The following is a 15,340-nucleotide window of genomic DNA, read 5'->3' as shown; positions in this document are numbered from 1 at the left end:
TCAGATACTGAATTTTATGTCAGTGTAGATACAGCAATAAGCCCCTTCTACACTGCCCTATATCCCAGGATCTGATCCCAAATTATCTTCTTATCCCAGTTTATATGGCAATTGAGACTTATATAATCCAGTTCAAAGCAGATAATCTTGGATCAGATACTGGAATATAGGAGAGTGTAGATCCAGTTTAAGATCCATGTGTTTCTAGAACCATATTCCTCATCAGCTCATTTTAACCTAGATTCCTCAGATGATAGGCATATCCCTTCCAAACATCTCTTACTGAAGCAATAAACCTCACCCCATCTCTCTATCTCAGAAAAGTGATTCCATACTGATACATATCTATCCATTGGCATGCAGGCTTGAAGTTTGAAGAACTGCAAGACAAATTTGGGGCAGAATTCTTCAATATCTGCTTTGATGAGAATGAGCGGGTTCTCCGAGCAGTGGGTGGCACTTTGCAAGATTTCTTCAATGGCTTTGATGCTTTGTTGGAGCACATCAGGACTTCAGTTGGAAGGCAGGCCACTTTGGAATCATCTTCTTTCCTATGCAAAGAGCTCCCTGGAGGCGGCCTTCTGCTCCACTACTTCCACCCTCATCAGATTGTGAGTTTTGCCATCGTGGGTATGGTTAAGGAAGCAGCAAGAAAGATCTACCAGCTAGAAGTGGAAGTGGAACAAATTGCGACAGATAAACTGGGCCCGGAGGACTCCAACCCAGGCAACTGCAGCTGCCTCACTTTTATTATCAAAGAGCACGAGAATGCAAATATCACAAAACCACTTCCACTTGGCATGTCCCAATCCCCCTCAGACCTTCGGATAAGCATCAACACCTTCTGCCGAGCTTTCCCTTTCCACTTGATGTTTGATCCCAGCATGCTGGTACTGCAACTAGGGGAAGGACTAAGGAAGCAGCTCAAATGTGATGCTCACAAGAACCTGAAGTTTCAAGACTGTTTTGAGATAGTTTCTCCAAAGATTGGGGCCACATTTGAACGAGTTCTTCTGAGGCTGTCGACACCTTTTGTGATCCGAACCAAGCTAGAAGCATCTGGCTCTGAAAACAAAGATAAGGTAAGGTGTTAGCTTTCTCTCACAAAAAGGGCTACACTTCTAGATTGAGCAGGCTGCCAGCAAATGTAAGAATAACAGAAAAAAGAAGGGTGTATGGGTGGGTAGATTAAAAACCTAACTAGACAAAATGTCAGGCAATCCATCATTGGAGTGGGTATCCTACATAAAATCAATCATTCAGTCTGGAGCGGCTGCCTTACCAGGAGAGAAGACAACTAAAAAAATTCTTTGTACAATTTTCTTGACCCAACTCCCCCTTCCCATGCTTGCTATTTCCCCTCTGGACAAAGAGATGTATAAAACCAAGCTTAACTGCATGTTTTGACTGGCAGATACGTAGCAGGTTAAGTAAGACAATGTTACCTGAAATTTCCTCCCCAGGTTGCTTCTGCCTCTCCTGTGGCTGGTTTTACATTAAAAAAACAAAGGCAAGCAACCAGCCATGTGAATTCTTCATTTTTGCTCAAAACCTTGTCTGTTACATTTCTGATTCAGTCGCAATGGACTTGAAGCATTCGAATATCTTTTCAGTGTCAGAACTTGTGCAGCATCCTTAAGAGGTGCTTTATACCTTTGAGGGCAAACATGAGACTTCAAGGATAGGGCTGTGTCTAATAGCACATTGAGATAACAAATGCCATCTTTTAGTGGAAGAAAAACTTATCAGAGAAAACTCAAGCCAATCTGGTCACTAGTAGCTTTGTTTTTTCGACTTTTTACTTTAGTTAACTAGCCCCTATACAGTCCATTCCTTATTCCATGCATTGCTACAATTTGCCAAAACCTGCACTTAAAAGACCACGAGAGAATGAATTAACTTCAACATTATAAACCAAAATTCTAGATAACCTCATTCACATATTAACAGTTAATTACATAGAGATACAGATACACCATAAAAGGTGTATTTCAGAAGAAATGAAATTTTGTGTTATATGCTGTGACCCCTATACCTGTGGGGACATGTTCCAAGACCCCTATGGAAACTTGAAAATATGAATAATAGCAAATCCTCTATTTTGACTATACTTCCATGCCATTTGGATTGTGTATAACTATATTGGTGGTTTTGTTGTTGTTTGTTCTTCTATATCTTATCAGTAAGACCACCCTATTAAGAAAAGAAATGTCCTGAAATGCAATAAGTGAAGCAGTGGTTCTAGCTGTTGTTATTTAGCAGCAGGTGGGAATACCACACTGTGAGGCATTAGAAGTTTGAAATCCAGGTAGGAATTGAACTAGTAAAGCACATTGTCCTTTGATTCTTATATTATCTGGTTGCTCCTTACTTACTTTACTTAGGCAATCCCACGTTTTCTGAGTAAGATTGTCCTCCAAGTGTGGTGTCCTGGCGGTGGGTACATAGGTGACATTTGTCCACCTGTCTTCCCAAGAGATTTGCAGGATTTTTCGGAGGCAAGGCTGATGGAATAGTTCCAGGAGTTGTATGTGATGTCTGTAGATAGTCCACATTTTGCAGGCATATAGCAGTGTTGGGAGGACAATAGCTTCTGCTTCATTCGGAAAAATGCTGCACTCGCAGAGCTCCAGCGGTGTTGTATTTCAGTGGCAATGTTGACTTTTGTGGAGAAGTGGCTGCCAAGGTTGCGGAAATGGTTAACATTTTCTAATGTTACACTATTAAAGTTTTATTTCTGGCATTGCAGATGGGTTGGTTGGTGACTGCTGGAAGAACACTTTGGTTTTCTCGATGTTCAGTGAGAGGCTGAGCTTCCCGTATGCTTCTTCAAAGGTGTTTGGAGTGGCTTGTAGATCTTCTTTTGAATGCGCACAGATGACTTTTTCATCAGCATATTGGAGTTCTATAACAGAAGTTATTGTAACCTTGGTTTTAGCTTTCAGTCTGCTGAGGTTAACTAGCTTGCCATTTATCCGATAGATTATTTCCACTCCGGTGGGAAGCTCCAACCATTTCCAGAATCAATCATATTTTTAAAGTGGCAGAGAATCCCAGGTGAAAAAAAATAGATATAGCACCATTCTCCTCCTTCCAGGAAAGACCAATTAGGGCAACAAAATCTCCCCCCCCCCCTCAAAACTGGGCTGAACACTAAAAGTGGCTCTAATCAGTACTATTCAGAAGAAAGATGGCATATAAAACAAACTCAAATCCAAAGTTTTCTGGAATTTTTCAGCATTTACCTTTCTCTGAAATAATATATTTGCAATGCCTGATAATGAAATTATTCCTGGATTCCATAACGAGTTGCTCTAGTAGCAAAAAAGAAAAGTCTGGAAGGGAATTGCTGGTAAGGGAAGGAGAGAGAGCCATTGTTTAGTAACAATGAGAAGAGACTAGGCTTGAAATTGCTTGTTCAACAGGAACCAACCTCAAACACATTGTGTTCTGTAAATATTTGCTCTTGTGTGCTTGGGGCTCTCTTTCATTTTAGTTTCCTCCTTAATAAACAGTCTTACAACTGTTAATGGTCAGGAACACTTTCCTCTGAGTTCTGGCTAATCCACCAGATGTGATTTTATCTGTGGAAATCATTTTAGTGTGGCTTCTAGTATTGGGTGTCTCTTCCATCAATTATCGAAGGATTTTCTTAATTATTTTTCTTACTGATTTTCTTATTAGTTCTCTGTGATTTTTAATGAGTGGTTTTATGGATTTTACTGCCTTTGTTGTTATAGCATTTAATCCTTTTAATCACCAATTAACTCAATATTTGTGCATGTTATAACAATGTGAATGACTTTGGGATTTTTTAAATGAAAAACAGTATGGAAATTTTGGTGATATTGACACCAAGCTTACTAGTACAGCTGTCTTATTTCTTAATACAGCTGTGATATATTAAGACTAGACTGGATTACTGCAGCCATCTCTCTGTATAAGACAATTCAGAACTTTCTCTTGGGTCAAAATGGTGGTCATTAGGATGATGGTAGAAACAATTGGATCATACAACTTCCAATATACTCAAACTGAGATAGTTACTAATTTATATCCAATCACAGTTTAAGGTGCGAGTTCTGATCTTTACATTCTGTATAATCAAAGGAGCCATTTGTCTAAAATGTCCCCATCCACATGGACCTGGCTTGGCTTTAAGATCATTTGGCGAGATCCTGCTGTTTTGTCTCCCACTGATTCATACATTTCTACAGTGGCATCCAAACAATGTGTCTGTTTCATCAGGGAAATCTGGAAAACCTAATCTTTCTGAATATTTAAGGTTTTTTTATAAAAAAAAGTTATTTATTTATTTATTTATTTAAAAGTTTTGTATACTGACCTTCTCACCTCTCATGAGGGACTCAGACCAGTTTCCAACCATAATATCACATACAGTCAATAAAACATCATAATTCATATTACAGTAAAACATTAAAACAGCAATTACATTCAATAACTTCAATGGTCAGTCGTCACACTAAAATCGTTGTTCATCATCCTTCATCCATATCTCAGGGTGTTGGCTCACTCGTCGAATGCCTGTCTCCATAACCACGTCTTCACCTGTTTCCTAAATGTCAGGATAGAAGGGGCGGTTCTGATCTCCAGTGGGAGAGAGTTCCAGAGTCGAGGGCCCACCACCGAGAAGGCCCTGTCCCTCGTCCCCACCAGATGCGCTTGCAAGGCCGGTGGGACCGAGAGCAGGGCCTCTCCAGACGATCTTAATAATCTTGAAGGTTCATAGCGGAGAATACGTTCGGAGAGGTAAACAGAACTGTCCCCCTTTAAAATTAGATTTAGTCAGCATATGCTGGCACGACATTTTAGGAAGATTGCTGTTTTTCATAACTCAGGCATATAGGCCTAAATCCAATTGCTAGTCACATCCAGTGTTTGTAATTGAAATAATTGGGTTTTACACAAGTTTTAATTTGCTGATCATCAGTTAACTTTATGTGTCTGCTGTAAGTGGGACTTGCAACATGATGGTGTATTTAGATGTTATTATTTGATGTTATTTTTAAATCCTTTTGAAAAATTATCCTAAATGACATGGTATAAATGCAAATATCAAATGCCTCCTATATCCAAATAAGAGAAACAACATGGTATTATTGTTTGATTTTGGTCTAGAAGGCTGGGAGATTAACATTTCAATCCCTGCTCAGCCATAGAAACTCACCAGGGCAAGTCATTTTATAACAGCTTTAAAGGAAGGCAGTGCCAAACCTCTACTGATAGGATTTCCATAAGTAGAAGTCAACAACTACATCAAACAGTCAAATTTCACTTTCTGCCATGTTATGAATGAAGGAAGGTTAAAGACTAATATGATAAGTAGCTTTCATATTGTCATTTTGTTTTTGCAGCACATCAATTTTTGATGGTATTGTTGCTTGCATCTTCTTTTCATCTTTATTGCTTTTTTAAAGATGAAAAGAACAAGAACTGGTGGAGAAAGGGAGTGGGCGGTTGCATTAGTAGTCATATTTAGAGAATATTAGAATATGGAGTTGTAGTCCAAAAAATAACTTCATTCCCCAGAGTAGAATGTTGAAATCATTAGAATTTAAGTTAGTCAGGCTTAAATGATTTACCATTGTTTTTTGTGACTACTTTAAGCAGGACTAAGAACCACCTCATGCATGCCACCGGAATTGCCGAGGATACCCACACATTGCAGCGCTTACCTGCTCAGGGGATGTTGGGACCTGTCACCCAATGCCTCGTACTGTCCCGGCTCCCCCGCTACCTCATCACATGGGGTAAAGCATCAGGCAGCTAGCTTGACCAGTAGATTTCTATGGAAAGACAGGATGCCTCTTGTCTTTTGCTGCTAGCTATTTTTTGGCAGTGGCAGAGGGTTGGGGGGGGGGTTGCCCCAGAACTGTCCCAAAATTACTTCTCCAGGGTGTGATGGGAGCTGGCAGGTTCTGTGGCAAAACTGCTAAATCAAACCTGCTGCTGAAAAATAGCTGATGTGAAGAGGTCCTAGGCTAGGATCCAATCTGATAGCTAAAATAATATTTTTAATTTGTACTTATTCTATTCTCTTAAACCAAAGAAAGTTGCAAATTGCACTTTTTCTATTCCACCATAGATTTGGGCAACCTGTTCTCTGTGGTCATCTTGCATTTAGTTTTCTGGATGCCAGATTTGGTCTTTGGAATTCTTGCTTTTTGATGTTTTTGGACCATTTCTGGAGAGCAACACAAGGACTTCCCTCTCCACTATAGTTTTGCTGAAGGGCTTTCTTGTATTTTTCTTCTATCTTGAGTTCCTATTCTTTCTCTCTTTTCTGTTTTTATTTGTATTGTAAAACCAATAGGCCCTTGTCAGGTAATTTAAAATCCATTACCCATAGCTTGGAATTGGACTATGGATGTTCCCATTTCATTCTCCTTAAAATTCAGTTGCAGTGGCCTGAAAGTCATTTTACCATCAGGGGCATCTGCCAGATACTATCTCAAAAAGCTCTAATTCTTCACTCATAGTCACGGTGTATTGCATGGTCAGATAGTCGAGTCGACACTGTTGTGTCTGCAGCTTCAAAAAGAAAAAAAGTCCCAGAATAAAATCTGGCTTCTTGTGTTGATTTCTCCCCTGCCTATATTTCTCTTGTTTCCCTGTCAAATTGGGTTTAGGCTCTGATGATTTCCAAAATGAATTACACAGCCTAATTTGACGGGTGCCAGTGGTTGTGAATGGGTAATGTGAAACAATAGATGGCAACATGACTTTAACAACAATAATGACAAACAATTGACTACAATTCTAATGGCGGTGCTCCATCAAATTTTAAAACATCTTGGATAGTCACAGAACATTTTTAATTAGGGATGCATGAAAACTTTCCTATTAATTCCAGAGATGCTTCTGCCAAAGAGTGACATAGTGTGTTCAGGACATTTTTCAAGAAAATCACATATATATTTTTTTAAAAAAACAAACAAACAAAGGAAGGTCTTTCAAAACAGTATATTTGCATGTAAAATCTTACATTACAGCATAACTTGCTTTTGGTCCTGTTATTCTCTTATAATGTCAACAAGTTTTCTATTCTTCGTTGTTGTTGCCTGTCAAAGTGTCGGGAGACATGCTATTATGCACAGTGTCAGCTGTTGCTTAAAAGATTGGATCACTACATGCCCTTTTTCATTTTACCTAACTGGAAATTGTTGTTAAATATCTAGGGGAAAGTTACTTTTCCTTTGTTCTTTAAAGCATGCTAGCAAACAAACAGATCAAATGATAACTGCTCAGAATTTTTTATTGTTTGGGAGCCTTCTCCACAATAACCGTTCAGAGATTTTTATTTTATTTGGTAGCCTCGTCCATGACCTTCCAGCAAATTAAATGGCTTTAGTTGTTGTCACAACTAGTTGTTATACAGCTGTATTTAATATGGTCTTAGTTTGTGGCAAAACATAATTGGTATTTATAGTTTTTTTGAGGAAATTGCACAACATAGCAGGCTCAGAAAAAAGTTTAATTTTAAAGTTTAATTTTAATAGCTTTTTAAAATCACTCTAGAACAAAATGAAAGACATAAAGTAAGCTCTTGGGAACATGTTGTGTCTTCACTGCATTTCGAATTTACAAACTACTGATATAATTTTAAGTATTTTATTCTTTGTCTCCATATCTGACTTTTATGCCATACAAATCCACATACTTGACGGAAGAGTCATAACACTTGGTGTGTTATTTAACACCAAAAGACCAGGGAAAAGTTTTATTTTTATTTATTTGGTTTTTGAAATGTTGATAGTTTTATCCGTTTCATTTGGACTTGGTACTGAACCAATTTTGAAGTTTGTAGTCAAACAGTGGTTTCATTCAAATTATAAGTAAAATATCAGTGGGAAAATCATGAAAATTGTCAAACATTTTATATTATTTCATATTACAGACATTTGGTTTATGACATCTATAGTGTGCAATTAGCTCTGTATGTTCCCCGTCTCCCTATTTTGTGTGCTCCTTTTCCTTTGCAAGCTTGCTCCCTGAAACCAAAGAATCTGGCAATGAATATAAAAACTTTTTATTTGGATGGGATTTGAATAATTGGTTGCTGACAAAGGGGCTTACAATGGATGGGTGCTGTGCTTTCTGGATTGAAGTGCTTTCAAATCACTTTTAATTAATTGGTTCAACTGTGTTTCATGTTACAGTTTTTTGTGGTTATATTTTCCTGTAGTGGCTAATATCATCACATTGTAAGCTGCCAGATATCCCCATTTTTGTCAAAGCAGGCTGCAAGATAAACAAATGAATGAACATCTTTGACCAAGAATATAAGCTTATTTTTGCCATCTTTGTTGCTCAGAAGTATTGATATATGACTTTGACACTTTTGGGGATTAAATTTGTGTTAATTTTAGAAAGCCAGGTCAAATTTCTAGTTGCTTAAGCCTGAACTTGAAAGGATGGGGCCTTGCCTTCAGAGCCATGCTTGGAAATAGTGCCTCTTAAAATCACGATGTCACATTCTCATCCTTCAGTTTTAAATTGGGAGATATCATTTTGGAAGAGTCCTTTCATGCAGAAAAGTAATTTATCATCAATAACCTAGTCTAGTTTGTTGTCTAGGTTTTAATCTTGCTGTTTTTAAAATAAAAATACACAACCTGATGTGGAGAACTACCATTTATTCCCCCCCCCCCAACATGTCAGAGGCCAACAACATATTTGTGCCCACTTATTACAACATGTCTTTATTTTCTTGGAACTTTGATAGGCATTGGCACAGGTCTGGGAATCACCACCGAGCAACATCAGTACTGTAAGAAAAACAAAATGCACACACACACACACGGAGTGACATGAGTCATCAGCATTATGTCGTGACTGAAAAGTCAAGCCAACACTAGGTTGCAAACATCTAGTATCAAGAAAGTATAGTGTTTATGTCAGAGGATAATAATACATTTTTGTTCTTCTTTCGGCAGACCTCTCCTGAAATATATACTCCAGGTCAAGAAAGATATTGAAAAATTTGAATGTGTCCATGGAAGGGCAACTCAGATGGTAAAATGTCTAGAAACCAAGCCCTGTGAGAGACAACATAGGATTTATTTAGTTTGGAAAAGCTAATATGGAGAGGTGACATTGAAGTAATTTGTAAATGTTTGAAGGGATGCCATCTAGAAGATGGAGCAAGGCTACAGAATTATAGCACTATCACTACCACTTGGTGGTGTTGGAGGAATGTTCTGAGAGTGCCTTGGACTGCGAGAAGATCCAACCAGTCCATCCTCCAGGAAATAAAGCCCGACTGCTCACTGGAGGGAAAGATACTAGAGACAAAGTTGAAGTACTTTGGCCACATCATGAGGAGACAGGAAAGCCTAGAGAAGACAATTATGCTGGGGAAAGTGGAAGGCAAAAGGAAGAGGGGCCGACCAAGGGCAAGATGGATGGATAGCATCCTTGAAGTGACTGGACTGACCTTGAGGGAGCTGGGGGTGGTAACGGCCAACAGGGAGCTCTGGCGTAGGCTGGTCCATGAGGTCACGAAGAGTCGGAGACGACTGAACGAATGAACAACAACACTACCACTTTAATTGTCAGGGTTCCATTTTGTGGAATCCTGAGATTGGCAGTTCAAGGAGGAACATTTTGAGTTCTTAGCCAGAATGTTTCAATTCCTCAGAAAACTACAAACGTCAGAATCCTATAGATGGAACCATGGAAGTTAAATGGAATAATACTGCTATAATTGTGTAGTGTGAACAGGGGCGGCTCAACCCATTATGCAAAGCAAGCATTTGCAGTATAGTTGGTTTTGCCCAGGGGCGCTCTTGAGGCACTTTTTTGGGGGGGGGGGGGGAATAGATCTTGTCATGTGTGAGTTGTAGTTACTGGGATGTATAGTTCACCTACAATCAAAGAGCATTCTGAACTCCATCAATGATGGAATTGAACCAAATATGACACACAGAACTCCCACGACGAACAGAATATATATATATATATATATATATATATATATATATATATATATCAATGATTGGTTGGGGGGTGGGGCACCAAAATACTGTTTGCTTACCGTTGAAAATTACCTAGGGCCGCCTCTGAGAGTGAATCAGCTCTAGGACAATGGATTCCACCTGGACTAAAAGAGGGTCTACCAAACATTGAGAAGAACATCCTCAGACTGTCTCAAAGGATGGTGGACTCTTCTTCCATGGACACATTCACACAGAGTTTGGGGAGCCATATTTGTTGAGTGCTTTTGCTTTGTGTTCCTAAATGGTAGGGGACTGAATTTTAGTTGGACTAAATAGGCATTGTAGCCATCACAGTTCTTTCCGATGGCAGGACTCTACGAGTCTATTTACAATTTATTTTCAGTGTAACTGTTCCTAAATTTGGTTTCATGCATGAAGAAAGGAGACCTTATTTTTAAACTGTTCCATGACTCCAGCCATCTTAATCTACCCTGGGAATTGCTAATGCCAATTTGGTTTTATTTCTTGCCATGCCATAAGTTTACTGAAGCCATGATACTTCACTGAGCTCATGCTCTGCTTTCTGCAGCAAGTGTTTTGTCTTTGATGTGATAGCTAGAACACTGGCTAGTAGTGACATTGTACTTAAGGTTTGTATTATGGATACTCTTGTTCAAAGCTTTAGGGGAACAAAATGAAAAAGACAAAGAAAAGTGGAGAAACATCTGTAATTGACAGAAGAGAAAAAATGGCAGGTGCATAGAGAAGAAAGCTTCAAAAGAGTGCTGAAAAAATATGTGGAACTTTCATAAAGCAATAGAGTACTCAATTTGTTTGAGTGAAAATTTACTCAGGGGCACAATTTATTAGAGAGATATCGCTTTAGTAAATATTCTGGATACAGCATACTGAATTCTAATGTATATCAGGCATTGCTTCTTTTTCCTTTTCTTTCCCGCCACTCATTCATGAAGCCACTTGGCATCCTTAGGGATTTACCCTATCTAACTCTCCTTTCTTCTCTGTTTCCCTCTTTCCTTTTCTGATTTATAAGGTTATCGTGTGGGCACACTCAAGATTAGACACCTATATGTGGGACTCCAAACTTTGCAAAGTATTCATGGGATAGATATGCACTTCTTACGTATTAGCCATGTCAGCCTGTTGCAGCCAAACCTTGTGGCACATCAAAGATTCAATAGTTTTATTTGGTATAGAAACATTGACAGATTAAAGCTATTGTGCCTTTCCTTTCTGTTTAATGACAGGACAACAGGTTTTCTGAAAACCAGTGAAATAATACTACTTAAAAAAAATATTTTTTAAAGGCAGTAATGTAATGAGTCCCAGAAGCACTTTTTTAGAACCTTAAGATTCTCTGCACACTGCACTTCCTTGAAATCCGATAGACCACTTGTCACATTCAGCACTTTTTAATCTGTACCCATTACTTGGCCCGGCCCTGTTTTTATTGTGTTATGGTGTATTGTTTTGTTGTTTTTACTGTTATTGCTTTAATGTTTTTGATTTGCTTTGTATTGTTATGCTATTGTTTTGTTGAGGCCTTGGCCTTTGTAAGCCGCATCGAGTCCTTCGGGAGATGCTAGCGGGGTACAAATAAAGATAATAATAATAATAATAATAATAATAATAATAATAATAATAATGGAGTAGTAATGGAGACCCATTAGGATGTGAGGTACATACTGTCCTTTAGGTATTAGCCATTGCACTTGGCAATATGGCCATTTGAACTATTACTTCACTCAGTGTGCATTTGTCTAGTGCAATGGTTCTCAACCTGTGGGTCCCCAGATGTTTTGGCTTTCAACTCCCAGAAATCCTAACAGCTGGTAAACTGGGATTTCTGGGAGTTGTAGGCCAAAACACCTGGGGACCCACAGGTTGAGAACATCTGGTCTAGTGAGAGCAGTAAATGCTTTTGTCTGGCCAGAAATGAAGCATGTGGTTGGGCCTCCTCTCTCTCTAGATCTTCTTGGTGACACAGTGACCTCCATGTAATCATAATCTCTTAGAATTGTAAGAAACCTCAAGGAACATATAGGGAAACTTTCACCACTAAAGTAGTCCTGTAAAATATTCATCCAACCTATGTTTAAAGATCTTATAGTTGGAAGGGACCACAAGGGCCTTCTAGTCCAACCACTTGCCATGCAAGAAACTATAGCACTTCTGAAAGATGCCCATCAACTTCTGTTTGAAGATCTCCATAGATTTGTAGTTGGAAGGATCCAGAAGAGAAAAAAACACACATTTAGTATCACCCTTGCCACTAAATCACTCCTAACAGATATCTGTTTAAAGACTTCTATCGAATCTTTGAAAGGACTAAAGAACTTCCAACTGTGCATCTAACCCCTGTTTGAAGACCTCCATAGATTGGTAGAATTTTATATTTGGAAGTGACCACATGTAGACTTGAAAAAAACTGCTGGGTGGAGATGATGACAGAAAATACCCACGCATACCCAAAACTTGTAAGAGAAATAAAATCACAACCTAAAGAGAGATCACAGGGTAAATACAGTAGCTTCTTTTCATAGCAGCTATAAAGCCATCATATTAGCAGGCCATAATGGAGACCCAAGTGTTTACACATCCCAGCCCATTTTTAACGCCCAAACCGAATAAAAAATAGCTGTCAATTTTTTTCTTCAGAGAAACAGCCTGAGAAGACTTTGGATCTGAGAATTCTTAGAAGGCCTTATAAACATGATGCAGAAATTTAAGAGCAATGAAGACTGGAGAAGGAGGCAGGATTGAGATGAAGTTCGGCAAAGGGCTGTTGTGGAACAAAAACCTTGAACAGGCTTGTAGTTTTATTTAATGTTCACACAAATATGTGTCCTTGTATTTTAGCTGGAATCCTAAACATAACATTCAAAAGGGCTTCAGATTCTCTCTTCTATCATCTCAGCAGAATATTCTTTAATTCGTGTACTCCTTATTTATGAACCATACTAATTTTTCCAGTTTGGGGCCAATGTTCTGTTCTGTCTCTTGAACTGGGAATTTCTGGCCTTGAGCCTTGGAAATATGAGGATAAATTAGTGCCTAATGCTTTGACCATCCAAGGAAAATAGGAGATCCTTCTGCTTGAGTTTTGGTGACAGGTGATTTTCACCAAAGTTGTAATTATGCTCCTCAAGATGAATTCTGTTCTTTCCATAAAATGTTTTAATGAACCTGACCAATTCTATCATTTCAGTTATTTAAAATTTCAGTTGATCGTTTAGAAATGTGGTTTAGCTATCCAGACAAAAGGGACAGGCATTGGGATGTGAATACAGAAAATGTAAAAGATTTAGTGTAAACAATTTTCAAATCTTTGTTCTCTGTAATGCTAGTTAGTTGGAGACCAAAGGAATCCTTATTGGGGGAAAACATGGATTTCAAGGTTTACTCTGGATTTAAAAAATCACCTGAAAAGCTCTGGACCTTCATTAAGATCCAGATCTTTTCAAGTGATAGGCCTGTGGTGATTGACTCTTGGGATCACCTTCCACAATCCCGAGGTCAATCCTGATTGCCACCCCAATTCTTCAGGCTCTCCTCCCAGCCCTCCATTTTGCCCTCATACTTACTAGAGAGATATGATTCTATCCACAGGCCTCTCTGACAAAGCTCCTCATATCTAATCGACCCAAGAGAGCACCTAGCCATCCCCACACACACCAAAATTGTGGGATTTGGACATGCTGGGAAGAATCAGGATTTTAATTCCCAGTTTTTCTTGGACTTTCGGTCTATCTGGAAGAACTCTTGGTGATCCACTTATACTATATGTTCTACCTTGAACATAAGTTGAACATAAAGATGAACTTGGGGGATAAAGATATTCCTAGAGATATATATTCTTGGGTAAGCAACAGCAAGGCTTTTAAATTCATGGTTTCTTCCACTTTCACATGAATCAAGCACTCCTAACCCATTTGAAAATGGAGGGCCTACTTTATAACTGCATGGTGTAAAAGGGTCATTTCAGTAAAGTTGATGAAATGCAAGAATAGTTGACTTTGTTTCCATTTCTGATGTTACCTATGTTTAACAAAAGAATACTGACAACTTTTTCTCTGCTGCTGCTCAAGTGTCCCATACTCATTTGTCATTTTTCAGAAGCTATAGCTCTAGAATATTATAAATGTTTCTCCTGTTGTATAACATCCAGCCTCTTTTCTGTAGACCAGGTGCTAGAGAAATACTGTTAGCATTGTCATCCAGTTAATAATTAGCAGTGAATCCAGCCTGCTATCCTATGTTGGTTAACCACCTTTGTGTACTACAGCTAGGGAATACTTAAAAGCTTTCAGTTCAACAGTTTAAAACATTCAGAAATGAATAGGGACAACAGAGAGAGAGAGAGAGAGAGAGAGAGAGAGAGAGAGAGAAAGAGAGCATAACGTGAATTTCCTCCAATCAGTTACATGCATACTTAGTTAATTTATGTTATGATGTTATTTCACTGACATGAAATGCCACACAGCATAAATACAGTTGGAAGCAGAACTGGTACTTTTCATAAGCAAGGTATGCAAGTTACTAGCCCTTCTGATGAATGTATGACAAGGTATTATAGGGCGGAGTCAACAATTGGGAAGGAAACCGCTTCACATTTAACATATTTTATTGAACCTTCCTTGCCATCTCATTTTCATTGGGAACTCAGTTGAGGGGCACACTACTGTCTATGGGCATATTGGTGAGTTAAATGAGCTGCTGAGCTCATTTAACTCACCAATACGTCCAAGTTCTAGACTGTAGAATTAATGCAGTTCAACACCACTTTAATTGCTATTGTTCAGTGCTATGGAATCCTCAGAGTTGTAGTTTTCCAAGTTTTACAAGAGTTGTAGTTTTACAAGGGGATCGGTTTGCCTATTGGGGTGAGGTGGACTCTTAACATCAATAAGCCCAAGGAGCTCATAGTGGACTACAGAAAGAACAGACCAGAAATCCAGCCCTTGGTCATAATTGGGGACCAAGTGGAGCAGGTGACCAGTTTTAAGTTCCTGAGTGTCACTGATAAGGAGGATCTGACTTGGGGCACCCATGTGGCAGCGTTGGTTACGGGGGCCCACCTGAAACTTCTAAGAAACCAACAACTGAATGAAAAATTGCTGGTGATTTTCTATCGCTGTGCTATAAAGAGTGTCCTTGCCTACTATATCTATGCCTGGTTTGGTAACTGCACAGTGGCAGATAGGAAGGTGCTCCAAAGGGTCACCACTTCTGCACAAAAAGTCATTGTTGCCCTCTCCCCTCTTTGGAAGAACTTTATAGGTCCTGCAGCCTTAAGAAATCTCCAAGCATTCTTGGGGATCGATCTCACTCAGCATATGCTTTTTTTGAATTATTTCTAT

The 15,340-nt window shown here is 38.9% G+C and overlaps 1 protein-coding gene across 1 annotated transcript in view; it reads left to right on the top strand.

Moving 5' to 3' along the window:
• The window catches only part of GUCY1A2 (guanylate cyclase 1 soluble subunit alpha 2), a 207,739-nt gene that overhangs the window by 43,892 nt on the left and 148,507 nt on the right, over positions 1–15,340 (top strand). Inside the window, exon 4 of the mRNA XM_060771014.2 lies at positions 364–1,082. Within this exon, the coding sequence (XP_060626997.2) occupies positions 364–1,082 (719 nt within the window). The remainder of the gene's footprint in view (positions 1–363; positions 1,083–15,340) is intronic.

This window comes from Anolis sagrei, chromosome 3 (genome assembly GCF_037176765.1).
Source record: "Anolis sagrei isolate rAnoSag1 chromosome 3, rAnoSag1.mat, whole genome shotgun sequence".
Classification (NCBI taxonomy): domain Eukaryota; kingdom Metazoa; phylum Chordata; class Lepidosauria; order Squamata; family Dactyloidae; genus Anolis; species Anolis sagrei.
This window is presented reverse-complemented; position numbering and strand designations above follow the sequence as displayed.